This window comes from Neovison vison, chromosome 1, assembly GCF_020171115.1.
Source record: "Neovison vison isolate M4711 chromosome 1, ASM_NN_V1, whole genome shotgun sequence".
Lineage (NCBI taxonomy): Eukaryota > Metazoa > Chordata > Mammalia > Carnivora > Mustelidae > Neogale > Neogale vison.
The window spans coordinates 215,178,058-215,195,210 of NC_058091.1; the positions used below are offsets into that span (position 1 = coordinate 215,178,058).

At 40.6% G+C, this 17,153-nt stretch overlaps 1 protein-coding gene across 1 annotated transcript in view; it reads right to left on the reverse strand.

Moving 5' to 3' along the window:
* Positions 1–17,153, reverse strand: part of ANKDD1B (ankyrin repeat and death domain containing 1B) — a 66,474-nt gene that overhangs the window by 22,796 nt on the left and 26,525 nt on the right. The window contains exons 6-7 of the mRNA XM_044266890.1: positions 9,788–9,886; positions 8,933–9,031 (exon numbers count right to left, since the gene is read on the reverse strand). Of these exons, the coding sequence (XP_044122825.1) occupies positions 8,933–9,031; positions 9,788–9,886 (198 nt within the window). The remainder of the gene's footprint in view (positions 1–8,932; positions 9,032–9,787; positions 9,887–17,153) is intronic.

Consider the following 17,153-nt stretch of genomic DNA (forward strand, 5'->3'; position numbering starts at 1 on the left):
TGAAAATATTTATGTGGAACATGGAACATATTTAGTATATTTAGTATTTATCATTAATATTTTTAACTGCTACGTAATTTTCCAAGAAAAAGATACACCAGACTTATTTGGCTTTCCTCTAGAATTCTTAGCATGTATAGGCTGTATCTAATTCTTGGCTATTGGAGATAACTTCATTATCTATCTTTTTTTTTTTTTTTTTAATTTAACCATCAGCTCTTACAAGGTGGTAGAGGCCAGTTCTGGTGTGCCGCCTCCTGAGGCCAGCATGGATAACCTTTTTTTTTTTTTTTTTAAAGATTTTATTTATTTATTTGACACAGAGAGAGAGAGATCACAAGTAGGCAGAGAAGCAGGCAGAGAGAGGGGGAAGCAGGCTCTCTGCTGAGCAGAGAGCCCGATGCGGGGCTCGATTCCAGGACCCTGAGACCATGACCTGAGCCGAAGGCAGAAGCTTAACCCTCTGAGCCACCCAGGTGCCCCTTCATTATCTATCTTAATGCATGTACCTTTTTCTCCTTTTAAGATTACTCCCTTAACAGAATTCTTCAAGGCTGGGTGAAAGAAAAGTGACAAATTGCTTTTCAAAAGCATTGTACAAATGTACACTTCCACCAGCAGAATAAAGAGAATAAAACATTACCAAATTCAGACTCTATTCTTGATCCTAGTGTTATCTTTATACCTTTTGAAAAGGTATTGTTTCTACAGACATACCTCATTTTATTGATTTGCTTTATTGTACTTCACAGATACTGCCTTTTTTTTTTTTTTTTTTTACAAGATGAAGGCATAAGACTTCAGTGGAGAAAGTAACTGCAGATGAGGTAGAAGTAATAGAAGAAATAGAATTAGAAGTGGAACCTGAAAATGTACATAGATTGCTACAATCTCGTGATAAATCTAAGAGATGGGGAGTTGCTTCTTACAGACAAACAAAAAAAGTGGTTTCTTTTTTTTTTCCAATTTATTTATTTTCAGAAAATCATTATTCATTATTTTTTCACCACACCCAGTGCTTCATGCAAGCTGTGCCCTCTATAATACCCACCACCTGGTACCCCAACCTCCCACCCCCCCTCTTCAAACCCCTCAGATTGTTTTTCAGAGTCCATAGTCTCTCACGGTTCACCCCCTCTTCCAATTTACCCAAATTCCCTTCTCCTCTCTAATGCCCCTTGTCCTCCATGCTATTTGTTATGCTCCACAAATAAGTGAAACCATATGATAATTGACTCTCTCTGCTTGACTTATTTCACTCAGCATAATCTCTTCCAGTCCCATCCATGTTGCTACAAAAGTTGGGTATTCGTCCTTTCTGATGGAGGCATAATACTCCATAGTGTATATGGACCACATCCTTATCCATTCATCCGTTGAAGGGCATCTTGGTTCTTTCCATAGTTTGGTGACCGTGGCCATTGCTGCTATAAACATTGGGGTACAGATGGCCCTTCTTTTCACAACGCAGAGTACTAACCACTATACAATCACAGCCTCACGACATCTGTGTCTTTGGGGTAAATACCCAGGAGTGAAATTGCAGGGTCATAGGGAAGCTCTATTTTTAATTTCTTGAGGAATCTCCACACTGTTCTCCAAAGAGGCTGCACCAACTTGCATTCCCACCAACAGTGTAAGAGGGTTCCCCTTTCTCCACATCCTCTCCAACATATGTTGTTTCCTGTTTTGTTAATTTTGGCCATTCTAACTGGTGTAAGGTGATATCTCAATGTGGTTTTAATTTGAATCTCCCTGAGGGCTAATGATGATGAACATTTTTTCATGTGTCTGATAGCCATTTGTATGTCTTTTTTTTTTTTTTTAAGATTTTATTCATCCACTTGACAGAGAGAGATCACAAGTAGGCAGAGAGGCAGACAGAGAGAGAGGGGGAAGCAGGCTCTCCACTGAGCAGAGAGCCCGATGCGGGGCTTGATCCCAGGACCCCGGGATCACGACCTGAGCTGAAAGCAGAGGCTTTAACCCACTGAGCCACGCAGGCACCCCGCCATTTGTATGTCTTGATTGGAGAAGTGTCTGTTCATATCTTCTGCCCATTTTTTGATGTGTTTGCCTGTTTCGTGTGTGTTGAGTTTGAGGAGTTCATTATAGATCCTGGATATCAACCTTTTGTCTGTACTGTCATTTGCAAATATCTTCTCCCATTCCGTGGGTTGCCTCTTTGTTTTTTTGACTGTTTCCTTTGCTGTGCAGAAGCTTTTGATTTTGATGAAGTCCCAGAAGTTTATTTTCGCTTTTGTTTCCTTTGCCTTTGGAGACATATCTTGAAAGAAGTTGCTGTGGCTGATATAAAAGAGATTACTGCCTATGTTCTCCTCTAGAATTCTGATGGATTCCTGTCTCACGTTGAGGTCTTTTATCCATTTTGAGTTTATCTTTGTGTACGGTGTAAGAGAATGGTCGAGTTTCATTCTTCTACATATAGTTGTCCAGTTTTCCCAGCAAAAAAGTGGTTTCTTGAGATGGAAACTACTCCTGGTGAAAATGCTGTGAAGATTACTGAAATGACAAAGGACTTAGAATACGGAATACAGGGACAGGATCTGAGAGGACTGACTCCAGTTTTTAATTAAGTTCTACTGTGGGTAAAATGCCAAACAGGATCCATGCTACAGAGAAACGGTTCACAAAAGGAAGAGTCAATCGCTGCACCAAACTTCACATTTAAGAAACTGTGACAGCCACCTCAACCTTCAGGAATCATCACCCTGATGAGTCAGCCACATCAACACTGAGGCCAGACCCTCCACCAGTGAAAAGATTGTTAACTTACTGAGAGCTTAGAGGACAGTTAGACTTTTTAAGCAATAAAGTATTTTTAATTAACATATGTATGTTGTTTTTTGGGATATAATGCTATTGCACACTTAACAGACCACAACAGACCACCAAAAAATTCATTTCACTCACTTTATTGTGAAAGTCGCTTTTTTGCAATGGTCTGGAACCAAATCTGCTCTATCTTAAAAGTTTGCCTGCACATTGTGCTGATAGGGAGGGAGTCCCAAAACATACTAGCACTTAAAAAAACAACAACAACAAAAAACAAAAAACCCAAGGTCCAGAACAGGAGATCCACGTAGTGGTGTCAGTATTTATACATATCCATGCTTCATCACAGTTTCCATGTAAATGCATGGAAAAAACAGATTCAAAGAACTATTGATCCCATTAGTTCTGGGGGAGATGAAATTGAAATCTGCAGTTAGAATATACCCTTCGGAACTATTCAAATTTTTTGTTACTTTCATTGTAATTAAAAATTACTTCAAAAAATGGAAAATGAAAGTAAAACCATCTGAAGGGTAAGACCACTGCAAGGGTGGTCTTACAATCACTGACTAGTCAGATAATCCTGAACGAGTTCCTTAACTTTCCTAAATTCCAGTTCCCTCACCAAGAAATGAAGGTAAGTGACGCAAGATCTTAGCTCCATGCCTAAATACAAAAGCATTCTGTGTTTACAAGAAGGCACCACAGTGTCTTCTTCAGGCCCAGACTGACCACTTGAGCTTTCACACAATAATGGTGGTTTTTTTTTCAGCATTTACTGTATGTAAGCCAGGCACGTACAGTGGCTAGGGTGTGAACAAGGTAGAATGAGAATGTCTCTGTATTTGAGAACTAACAACTATCTGCTCCTCTTGTCCCTGTTTTCAATTATTCCATCTCCAATAAATAGGAAGAATTGCAATGCTTTCAAGGAGACAATAACTAGGGGACTATCAGAGGTAAATCATTAATTCTTACACCAAACAAAGCAAATTATAAATATCAATTCTACAAAAACCTAGTGAGTGGATCTGTTCAGGACTAGATTAACCAAAGAACATTCTGAGTCCCCCACCATAGTGTAAGTGAACATGGCATGGCACACATACTTTATTTGGAATGTTGACATCACTTCCTGCTGCCAGAAGCACTTTGCTGCATTCTTCATGACCTCCTTTAACAGCCAGGAAAAATGGTGTTTCTCCATTCTAAAAAAAAAGGAAAAAAATTAAAATTAATTGCCCTTTGGCATGGAATGAAATTCTTTGAGAAACAGCATGCTTTCTCTACACCTTTTATGCATTAGTCTTAATGGATAGCATTAAGTTTCTATATGCCAACTTATATTATCAAGACTATATGCCTTGGCAGAGTTAAAAGCACAATTCTGTGAGGTCAGGATTAATATTACCCCATTTTACAGAAAGGGAAACTAAGCCTTAGCTGAAAAGTGACAAGTCTAGTACATAAATTCAGCTGTTTGGCTCCAAAGCCTGTACCCTTACCTATCTTGTTATGCCTCTTTTCAAGATTTCCATCCACCATTAAGACTCTTATCTTTATTAATTTATCTAGCAAATATTTACTAGACACTTACTACCTGTCTGACAAAGGTACTGTGATTAGGAAGATGAATAGATACAAACCCTGCCCACAAGAAGGGAACAGCCCAGCAAGCAAGATAATCACAGAAATATGAATTACAATGCAGTGTGCAACTCATAAAAATTGGTATATAGACACAAATGGCACAAATTTGTACCAAGAAGGCTTTACTGTTTAAAACTGATTTAAGCTGTTGTGTGTCCTTTAAAGAAAATAAACAGTAATACTGTTTACTTTCTCAGTAATTAGGTTTCCTGAAATTCATTATGATAAAATCTATTAGGACAAAGTGAGACCTTAGTTTAGGCCAAAACACAGAAAGAAAAAAAGGAACTGGTATCACATGGTACATGGATATTTTCCCCTCCTCATAAAGATTCTTTCCTAAAAATACTGGGAAGAAATGCAGAATTCCTTCCCATTCCCTAACCATTTTCCCCCTTGGGTATTATTCTAACAAATGCATTAAGTTAATTCAGAAGGTCTTACTCATAGCTACTTAGATATGAACAATCATGTCAAGAGGGATGCAGGAGCATGGAACCAATGTCCCCATCTCCAATGGATGGAAAAATTATATCCATGCTGCTTTACCTGAGTGCCTGGGACAGCCATCTGTTACAGAGGAATTTCTCCCCCACAAGAGGCCTTCTCATTTTCCAGGAAAATGGATGCCAAATGGCAAACCTCAGTGGGAAAGGCATTAGCAAAAAAATGTAAAGCAAAGAATTCACATCTTTAACATATCAGGAGTCTAATAAACATTCCTACCTTTGACTCAACAGTTCTACTTCTAAGAATATACCCAAAGGAAATAGTGAGGAATTCAGACTACAGTTTTTATACAAAGAGGTTTGCAACAACATTATTTTTAAGAAAAGGAAAATAAAATTAAAGTAAATGTCCAAGAACTGAAGAGTCAAATGAACTCTGGGCAGCCAATAAAAATATATATGTATAGGAACACAAAGAAAATGGAAGGAAAATATATATAATATCTCTAAAATAATCATTTCAGTGAGGAGAAAATACAAGAACTACTATTTATGTTTATTTTTATATTAAAATTTTTAAATGTATGTTTCTGGCTTATGCTTTGTAATGTATTAATTAATTATAAATGTATGTATGACAGACACACACCTAAACTTTCCTTATGGATAGGCGTTTGCTACCAAGACTGTTCAGAGACAACTCCTCTAGAGTCACTCCAACTGGTCTGGCAACAGTTTACAACAGGAAACAAAGGCAGCCCAAAATTGTATGAATACTCTGGGCCTTATCCAAAAGGCTAATATTAGCACTAGTCCTTATTCTGTGCAGATGAAATTTATCATAATCTGCAATTACAGTTTGTTGGGCTTTATAAGCTCTCTCCAATGTGCCCTAATTCAAAAATAGCTAAAAGGTGGAAGAAATTCAAGTGCACACATTCCAGTGGTAACGTATTAAAACAGAAGAGGACAGACATGACTAAGACTTTCAGTTAAATCCTGTGACTACAGGGGATGTCTGGGTGGCTCAGATGGTTAAGTTTTTGCCTTCAGCTTGGGTCATGATCCCAGGGTCCTAGGATCAAGCCCTGTGTCAGACTCCCTGCTCAGCGGGGAGTCTGCTTCTCCCTCTGTCCGTCATTCCCCTGCTTGTGCCCCCCCTTCTCTTTCTGTGTCAAATACGTAAATAAAATCTTTCTTAAAAAATCCTGTGACTATAGGACTTGATCTCTACATTGATTTGTGAAGGCCAGTCACCCCTAAGATTTACCCAGGTGATTTTTTTTTTAAGTGTCTCACCATCATTCATAACTTTTATTCAGGAAGACCAAATTCCTGGGATTTTCTTTAAATAATTTAAACCAATTAAGCCTGATCATTATGCTAGACTGTCAGAAAAGACACACAAAAGTAAACAAAGGAAGGCTCTATTTTTGTCCATGATCCTCAAGTGAAAGCTTGGCTTAACTTCCCCCAGGAACTTGAAGAGAATAAAATGAAGATGATAGCAATATATACCACTGGCACAAATTCATATACTGCATCCATACCACACCAATGATGACAACAGATACCACTGTTGTACCCTTACAAACATGTGCTAGGCACTATTCCCAGTGCTATGTGTGTGACACTGCCTTCCCATTTAAACCTCACTATGGCCTTAGAAGGCTATATGACAAAACTGAGGCTAAGAGGGGCTAAGGACTAAGCCTCTGATTACCTTTCTAGAAGACTGATGGAGTGAGGACCTGACTCACACAGTCAGAGCCCTGTTTTCATCGCTGGGTGTGTAAGTCAAGGGATGCAAGGGACTAGCCTGGTAGGCTTCTCTGGTCCAAAAGGAACACTGACTTGGCCAGGTATCATGGAGGCTCATTTTCATACCCTTCCATTTTCATTATTTTGCCTGCAGTTGGTACTTTCATGGTCACAAGCCACCAACTCTAAGTACCACCTTAGTTTAACGTATCTGAGATCAGGATGCATCTCACAATCTCAATCAGGTAGTAGATGTGATATTGTTGTCACTGCTTGCAGCATACATTATATCAGAATGGGTGTCGACTTGGAAGAAAACCTCAGAAGTCATAGCAGGGAACCCCTTAAAGAAATACTGCATCACAAGTACTTATGAAGGCAAAGAGGATATTACTTTGTTCAGAAAAACAAAGACATCAAGACTCTGAGTAACAAAGTGATTTAGAACAATCAAGCTCAGTGTGAAGTTTAGGAACCAACTTATCTTGCTTATTTGTTCCTTTTTATGTATATAATAAAATCTAATATAAAAGTCTAAAAAACTCTTTCAATAAGTACAAACTATTCTGGGACAAAAAAGCTTGTTTTTGTCATGGTTTAAGTGGCACCATTATTTTTTTCTTAGTGTTACATAAAATAATAATACACTTTACAATCACTGGTGCCTCAAGTTAAAAGACTATATTACTTCTTACAGTATAGCTCAGAGAAGTACCAAGTTTAGAAGTTATCAGAACATTAAACTTGAAGTCCAAGAGGACTCCATTCATTTCAGTTTCCCAAGAGCCAGTGTAGAAGTCACTGACCCAAAGTTCAAAAGTGACCATCTAGAGCAGATGACTCACAAATCTGCCTTCACAGCCATAGCTTCTCCACCCAAGACTGCACTCAGTTCCCATCCCCTGCCTTCCATAGAACCCTAGAGAGTTTCCATCTCCCCACTGCTCTCCACCTGAAGGAACCTGCACCCTCCCAGTGCCTCAGAGTAACTTCCTCCAAAATCCTTATTACTGATCTCACTCACCTGCTCTGCACCTGCTCAGAGGAGGGCACTCCACCTTCCCAGGTGTCCAAACTGGCGAACTGGGCATCAAAAAGGCTTCCCTCTCTCTAACTCAAGTCATAAAGCATGGCTTCTGTTTCCCTCTATCACTTCATCCTATTTGCTCCCTGTGAGTGCACTGGAGGCAAGTTTTCTCCATAGTTCTTGATTCAGCAATTTGCAGCATTCCCTGACTGTGTGTCCCCACCTCCAGGCTCTCCAGGCACCAAGCCCCCTTTAGACCACTGTGGCAGTCACAGGCCTATACACAAAATGGAGCCCATCTCTCTTTGCTGCTTAGAACCTGGCAAAGTCTCTACTGTATACAAGTCAAAGCCAAGCCCTCCCCATGGGGAGCAGAACCCTTCTTTATCTCTACCTTGACCCTCTCAGCTCTGACCTTTTTGCATGCCCTTCTTACCTTATAGCCTTCTTCTTCTTTTTAAAATTTTAAAATATTTTATTTATTTATTTGACAGAGAGAGAGAGAGAGATCACAAGTAGGCAGAGAGACAGGCAGAGAGAGGGGAAAGCAGACTCCCCGCCAGGCAGAGAGCCCAATGTGGGGCTCGATCACAGGACCCCGAGATCATGACCTGAGCCCAAGGCGAAGGCTTAACCCACTGAGCCACCCAGGCACCTCTCACCCTGTAGGCTCCTAGAATAAAAATACATTACCTAGGGTGCCTGGGTGGCTCAGTGGGTTGAAGCCTCTGCCTTCGGCTCGGGTCATGATCCCAGGGTCCTGGGATCGGGCCCCGCATCGGGCTCTCTGCTCGGCAGGGAGCCTGCTTCCTCCTCTCTGACTGCCTCTCTGCCTACTTGTAATCTGTCTGTCAAATAAATAAATAAAATCTTTTTTTAAAAAAAATACATTACCTAGTATAAATTATGTACTAAATATTTTTAAGGTAATGAGTAAATAAATGAATGGATTAACAACCATAGTGATGGGTATTCAGGAGGGTATGGATTGCATGGAGCACTGGGAGTTATACACAATGAATCATGGAACACTACATCAAAAACTAATGAGGTACTGTATGGTGATTAACATAACATAAAAGAAAAAAATGACTTGCTGGCATATTTAAAGAAAAAAGAAGGGACTTTTCAGCATGATAGTTTATACTCTGTAGCACTAATCTCTTTGTTTTCCTTCCATGAAAGCCATTCCTCCCCTGCCTTCCACTTTCCAGTCTTGTGTTCATCTGTAATGAGCACCTTCACATACCTCATTGATCTCATTTGTTTCTTGCCATTGGGTTAGCAGCACCCTGACCACAGGACTGTGACCATGCTTTGCTGCAAGATGCAGGGCAGCATTCCCCTCCTGCAAAAGAGACAAAGTCATGATAGAGTCCAGGGCACTGAGGAACATGGCCTTCCAATGGTCAGGGTTGCAATGGGACTTCTGAGAGGTTTCATTTTGATTAAAGCTGCAGTCCATCGCTTCTCGGCCTTTTGGCTAAGATCAAGTGTGATTAAAGCTGCAGTCCAGAGTGTGGGTCATATTATCCACAGTGTCAAGTGAAATTTACAATTTTTTAAAGTTTCAAATGTAAAGATATAGTTGTTTAAACCAGTAGGGAAAAACCATCCATACTTCTTGTTCTATCCTTGCTGTTAATTTGTTAACAAAAAGTGAAACAGAAGAAGCAATCCCATTTGACCTATGTGAAGATACCAAAAGATAGAGCATGCAGAACTTTTGGACCCACAATCCCATATGTGTGTATGAATTCCTCTTAATAATCAAAGGCATGCAGAAAGATATGGGTGTCCATTACAGTTTCCCTCCCCAAGGAGGTGACACTGAGTCTCCAGCAGATGTCAGGAAAAGAAAAGAGGAAAATGGAAATAACAGTGGAGAAATCCATATAGTCTATTGATGTCACAAACATTTATGGGGTGAAAATTAGCAATCTGTATGACCCACTGCAAAAATAGGTTCATTTCATCTGGATATTCCATACTCTGACTGTAGCAGCAATTGAACAAACTGAACAAAATGCCATCACCAAATCTATATACCAGGTGTTACTCTCCTTTCTCTTGTTCTCAGCAAAGAAATAAAAATCCCACTCACCTTGTCCTTTTCTGAAGTATGTAGATTAAGAAAGATAAGTTTTTCTATCATTTCAGTGTGGCCCCTCTCAGCTGCCCAAAGAAATGGTTTTCTTCCTTTCTGAAAATCAATCACAAACCTCCAGTGTTTATTACACATTTATTGAACAAGCAAGACAACTGACAGAATGGACGGCATTTTGATGGTTACAAGAAGGCCACGATGGTGCTTCTGGTTGTAGCATTTAGGCCCTTCCTAGGTGATAACAATCCCTATAAGTCCCAACCAGCTTCAGTTCTGAGTCATTGCCCAAAACTGTGGGAACTTCCCATCAGCACAGGATCATTTTTAGGGGACAGAAAAGTACTGTTCAGAGGTGTTCCTCCCAAGCACCTGGGAAGTGCCAATTCAGAGCCAGACAACAAGATTCCCATACAAATATAGGATTTTTACCAACTTTCTGTGTTTATTGAATAGTCCTGTTGTTCAATTCTTAACAAAGAGAAGCAATTAGGTGACCTGTCTCAGGTACCTGCACATCACACACTAAGCCTTGTCTTACTGATAAAATGTGCGAAGCACCAAACAAAAAAATGTTTGGGTGGCTCAGTTGTTAAGCGTCTGCCTTCAGCTCAGGTAGTGATCCCAGTGTCCTGGGATCGAGCCCCATGTCAGGCTCCCTGCTCAGCGGGAGGCCTGTATCTCCCTCTTCCATCCCCCCACTTGTGTTCCCTCTCTTGTTGTGTCTGTCAAATAAACAAATAAAATCTTTTTAAAAATGCTATTTATCTGAGCGAGAAAGCACACACACACACATGCACACACATGCACACACACACACACATAGACGTGAGAGGAGGGAAGAGTAGAGGGGGAGGGAGAGGGAGAGACAATGTCAAGCAGACTGTGTGCTGGCTCACGGCAGGGCTGAACATGGGGCTGAGTCTCACAACCCTGACATCATGACCTGAGCCAAAACCAAGAGTCAGGCATTTAACCAACTGAGCCACCAGGTGCCCCTTTAATTCCAGATATTTAAAAGAAGGAAAAGGAAGCTGGGGCAGCAAGATGGAGGCTGAAATTTTTTTTTCAGTTAAAAAAAACACTCACAAATTGGCTTGGTGTGTTATTAACCAAAAGCTTAGCAAGATGTTTGAAATGTGGGAAATAAGATGCAAGCCTCTTTGTAAAAAGATTTCTAAACCTGAGATTTGTTATCTGATCCCCTGCTAATGCAGGGTTATGAAAAGATCATAGAGACTGTTAACTTGAGATGAAGAGCACATGATTCCCCATTAACTGGGGAGAATGGGAAGGAAAAATGCTGAAATAATAATGGCAACAAAAAAAATGTCTATAAGGATCCGTCCTATGGAACTCTGTATTCATGCATTTATAGAAGGTGGAGAAAACATAAGTAATACCAAAAAGTTCACCTAATTCACTATTCTTGAGCCAAACATATTTGTCAATGAGGTCTACATCCCCAATCTTAAACCCCAGAAGGTTTGGCTTTCATCCTCATTCTCATGCATTCACTAAGGAAGCGCGCGCACACACACACACAAAACAAAACAAAAACAGATTGCTTCCACCCCCAGTTTTCTGATTTTCTGCAAGTTATTAGACACCTAATTGAAAAACAGAATTTAGTCTTGAGCTCTGAACAACATTTTGGAAATAACAGACAAAAATTATTGTGTCTGGCTTATACAAATATCTGCAAATGGTGACAATGGATAAAGGTTCATATTAAAAAAATTCACAAGAAAGGATGTGTGAGAGACAATTATATACTATGTGAAAACATTTAGTCACATATCCTTATAAGTTATTTCCTTATTTATTCCACAATTATTGAGCATCCATGAATATGCCAGATATTATGCTCAGAAACAGAGTGACCAAGATGAAAAATACTGCCCCATCCTCAAGAAGCTCAGAGTCCACCAGGGAAGATGAAGACATGATCAAGTAATTAAAATGAAATATAGTAACTGAGTGCTGGTGATATATGGGAGTATATAACTCAGCATGAGTATGTATTTGTGGATGGGGAGGGAGGTGACAAGAAATGGAGGAAGAAGGCCTTTTAAATTCACTAAAGCACTAGAACAGGAGAAAAGAGCAAGGGTGGTGACATTTCTTGCCCACCATCTTTCCCACTGGGAGCCTATGCCCTGTTTTTACAGAACTGTTAATCAAAGGCTCCTACTTCTTCCACCATCTATCCCTTAGTCACACTGTGTGGGTCAGGGATGGTCACATACCTGGCGAGAACACTCAGAGTCAACTGTGGGATATTTTTCTGGCACATTCTATCTGTATCTAGTCTAGAGTCATCAGCTAAGCCATCATCGGCCCTCTTTGTCACCTGACAAGGAGAACCCGCCTAAGAATGAAGCCAGCACAGACGAAAAACAGAAAAAGAGACAAGAGCCCTGCTAACATCATAGGTGCTGCTGGAATCAGACATATCTGAAGCTACATGTGCACAACATGTGTGAGTGAGTCAATCAAGTCCATTTTTTTTTTCTTTAAGTAATTGGAATTGAGCTTCTGTGGCCTTTCACTAGCAGGGCTTCCTTAAACCATGCCCCCCAACCTCAAAGGATCTTCAGAATGACTTTAATGCCCACCAGAGGGTCTCTTTGGCTTCAACTAAACATTTCAGAATCACAGGATTATCACAGGCCACACCTGTTACCAGTCTACTCTCAAGATGTAGGACACAAACCAAAGCTTGCCAGTGTCAGCTCTTCCTCTTCATACCATGTCCCACACAGCTGTCCAGCTGTTGGCTTTGAGGTCCCACGGGACAGCTCAGTTGCAAGGTGACAAATCCACACTGAGCAGGTACTGGAGCCACCTTGGAAGGCTGGTGCCCTACAGGAACAGATATCCCCTGTAACAACTCCTCAAGAATACCTTCCAGGCCCCCTCAAGGACATGCCCAGTTCATTACAAAAGTTACTATCCTCAGAGAAGTCCACAGTATGGAGCCCCCATCTGGGGTTCATAGGTCATCAGTAGTTCCTCCAAGTCCAAATGCTATTTGCTAATTAGGGGTCATTTTTATCATAAGCAATACTTATCTTATTTGCAGTGACACAGGGCCATTTGTGTCATTTGCAGTGACACAGTGACACAGCTAACCAAAGTTTAAATTCTCATGCAGAAGCAAAAGGGGTTTTGTTGGCTCTTTACCCACAGAGACCATAAAAAATACACGAGGGGGTTGTGTCCTAGAGTAGACATCTGCTGCTTTTGTATCTCTGTTCCTTTCTTCTAATAACAGCAGCTTCATTTTCCTGTAGAGAACTTCCCCAATTATACACACATATACTCTGCCATTTATCTGTTTAGTGCTGTCAACTGCCAGGCTTTAAATGCCCCATGAAGTGACCACTTAACCCAGGCTGGTAACAGTGATTGGTTCAGGATTGGGCAGATGATTCAAGCTGGCCAAACAGAGTTGTTCCCGAGATTCAGAACATGAACATTTAATGAGAGGAATTTTCTTTCTTATGAATCAAAATCTATAAGAATATCCATATGAGGGGCTCCTGGATGGCTCAGTCAATTAAGGTCTGACTTGGTTTCAACTCAGGTCATGATCTCTAGGTCATGAGATCAAGCTCCGTGTTGGGTGCAGTACTCCACAGGGAGTCTGCTTGAGATTCTTTCTCTCTCTGCCCTTCCCCCCACTCATGAACACATGCATGCTCTCTCTCTCAAATAAATAAATAAAATCTTTTTTAAAAAAGAATATCCATAAGAATATCTTGAAACTGGTAGAAGCCAGATTTCCCATCACATGGAGAGCGTATCTATCAATAATGCCAACATAGAGACAACAGAGAGTTAGGAGCTGGATGCAGCTGTGCCCAAAACCATTCAGAAAAACCCTCAAACTCTTCAGTTCGCAATAAGTAAATTATCTCTATTGCTTAATCTAGATTAAACTGGATTTTTGTCACTCATAACAGAAAGCAGTCTAATTCATAGTTAGCAGTTTGGGGACAAATACTACTAGAAGTATCAGGGATCTATTCAACTTTAAAATGGCTTCACTCTTGGGGCACCTGGGTGTTTCAGTTGGATAAAGATCTGCCTTGGGCTCACTCGGGTCTTGATTCCAGGGTCCTGGGATCAAGCCCTGCTTCTCCCTCTGACCCTCCCCCTGCTCCTACCCTTGTGCACACTGTCTCTCTCAAATAAAAAATAAAATCTTTTAAAAAATTAAATAAAATGGCTTACTCTTACCCTTAGCTGCTACAAAGACTTGAATTTCTGCATGGCTAAACTAGGTAACAGAGGATCCGCCCCCAAAGAAAGCCCAGTGTGATTAAGAAATGGAAGGTTATCACAGATGAAATATTTTTCCTCACCAAGAAAACAGCTATTACTTTAAACTTTGGATGCCTTTTAAAAATATTACCATCAAGAAAAAAATATGATAGCCAAATTACACAAAATAAGGGCATTTAAAGTAATCTATACCTTAGAAATATACCAGAAGGCAACATAAAGATGAATTGAGAGCAAAATGAGCTATAAATCTTTCCCCTATCTTATCACATATTATTAGGAAAAATAACAAGAACTCTAAAAATAATTTTAAAAAATAGTTTCTTTCCATGTCTTATTTCCTTTTTTAACCACCAAACTCTTCTAAAATGCTGTTCAAGTTGGCCTCTATCCAGCACAGTCCCCCAGGACTGATTCTCACCTGCAAGGTGGGGAGACCTCCCAGCCAGGACAGTGGAACCTGGCATCAGAGCTCCAGTTTCAAAAAGAAACCACAATGCCTTCCCAGCTCAGGATCCCGATTCCCTTTCTTAATTAATGAAAATAAGGAGGGACCAGAATTCCTGTTGCCTTTTTCCTTGATTAACACAATGTCTATTTAACCTAACATGTTTTAATTCAATGCATTTAAGTTGCTTGCATGTGAATAAGTCTGAGAGGTTGCCATTGTTTATTAGAAATTATTTTTCAGTTTATTAGCAGAGTTACCAAATTTGACAAGTTAACAAATGCAGCAAAAATTTCATAAACAGCCATTAAATGGCCACCCAGAGATCAAACTGACCATCCTTTCTCACAATGATCCCAGAGATGGAGAGAGGAGAGCTTCTGAGAGGAGGCCAGGGAGAACCCAGCACAAAGCCCCCCAGTGCCCTATGTGCAGGTCTATCCCCAACAACATTTCCCCTTACCCCGGGACCCACAACCAGAACCCAGGCATAAGAGGAAAACTAGCATTTTGCTTAATAATTAGAGATTTGAGAGGGAAAAAAGAATGTTACCATGAATTAAAAAGTGTTGAAGGAGGAGTGTCTGAGTGGCTCAGATGGTTAAGTGTCTGCCTTTGGCTCAAGTCATGATCTCAGGGTCCTGGGATTGAGTCCCACATCCTGCTTCCCCCTCTCCCTCTGCCCACCACTACCTACCTCCACTTGCCCAGGCTTACGTTTTCTCTCTCAGAAAAAGGTATGCTTTCCCAAATCCCCTCATGCTCATTATTCCCAACCCTCCAAAAAGGAAAGCTTGTTTGCATTTCGATCTCTAAAGAGTCCCTATAAAGATTCCTTTGAACCAGTGGAAGTCCCGTTAAGTCTACAGCTGAAACCAACCTAATAGTGTACCACCAAACTCTATAAATATTCAACAAGTATTCATATACTCTAAGGCTATTCCTTTCTCTGTCCCTGCTCCACCCTAAACATTGTGAGTACTTATTTTTGACCACTAGATGGAAGTTTGCATGTAGACCCAAAACATCTACACTGCTTTACTAATAACTTCTCTTGGCTGCTCTAATCTCTCTCCCCTGGAGAGGCCATGGAGCTGAAAGAAACCTCAAAATATTTTCCAGTGTCGTCCATCTCTCCCACCCCCACCCACACTCTCCTAGGTATAGTTAAATCCCTTTTATTAATAAAGATCTCCTCCTTGCAAGGCCTTCCTTGCTAGCTTTTGAAGTCCCCTCTGGGCTAAAGAAAATTTTACCAATGCTGGTAAGGTTAGCAGGCTCTCAGTCACTTTCTACAGATAAGAAAGTATGCGAGAGGGTCGGCTGTGAGGGCAAAGCAGTCATTTCTATCAAATGCATTCAGTGAGCTCCACAATACTTTTAAGCAAACACGGAAAAATCTAATGATGAATTAATACACCTGAGCTCCTGATCCCAGGTCCTACTGGGTTTTGCCAACATCCTTGACCCACTCACAGATCTCAGAAAAAGAGTAGATTTTGTCTATTCCATTGCTCCATCTAGGATTCTTAAGAACTAAAATTGGACTCAGAGATTCTTCTCTCACTAAATGAGCCAGGGGACTCATTATTTGCTCATTCCTCATATGCCTCTGAATCCATCTTAATTCAGGCATGTCCCAGCTGGACATGCCTGCACAGTCTGCTGCCAGGGTTCCTTGGCCTTTTTCCCAACAGACAGGGGAGGAGGAAGAGGGGTGGGAACAGGACAACTCCAGAGCCAGCTAAAGAGATGGTAGCCAAGAAGGTTGCTGGCCAGAAGCTGCAGACATGGCCGAGACTTCTCAGAAATCTGCTTTGGTTTTGAGTCCCTTCAGCCTCCGTGATCCTCCTTACACATGCTAGCTCCTGTGAAATCAGCCAGAGCCCACTGAAAGGGAAGACTGTCATGTGTCTCCTAGATAATATGCCCTCAACAAACATCTGCTAAATTGAACTGAGTGGAATTCATTCACATCCCTACTTAACATCAATCAAACCAGAATGATCTAACTTCCTGTGTCACTGGGTGCTATTTGATTATGATTATCAGTTTGAGGATATCAGACAGTGTATTTTATCCTATAATAATTGTTATAATAACTACCATTTAGTGAGCACTTACCACATATCAGGCTCTTTGCTAAGTGCTTTACAATCATTAACTCATTAAAACATCCCAACAGTGGCTGTTTCAGTATTGCTACATGGGAACCGCTTAGGGGTAGTATCTGACTGGAAAGAGGTGGTCGAATGGCTTACAATGAAATTCAACGGCAGAGGCCTTTTTACATAAAATTAAGGAAATATCAATCATCTATATGAAATCATAAAGGTATTGCTGATAAAAAATTATATGGAAGTCCCCCTCCCCAATCATCCCTTTTACACACTGTAGCTTTGACCAGCTGGAAAACTTGCTTAAAGCTCATAGCTAATATATGCCCATACCACAGCCCAAGTCTGTCTCCTCCAAGTTGTAAATGTACAGTTGCTCAGTCATACTCTGAGGAAGTAAATCAAATTTATAGACTTCATTTTAAGAAAAGAGTTGTTATTATTATTGTTGCTATTATTGCTAAGACTAAGGTCAGGGGCACCTGGGTGGTTCAGTCTCTTAAGCATCTGC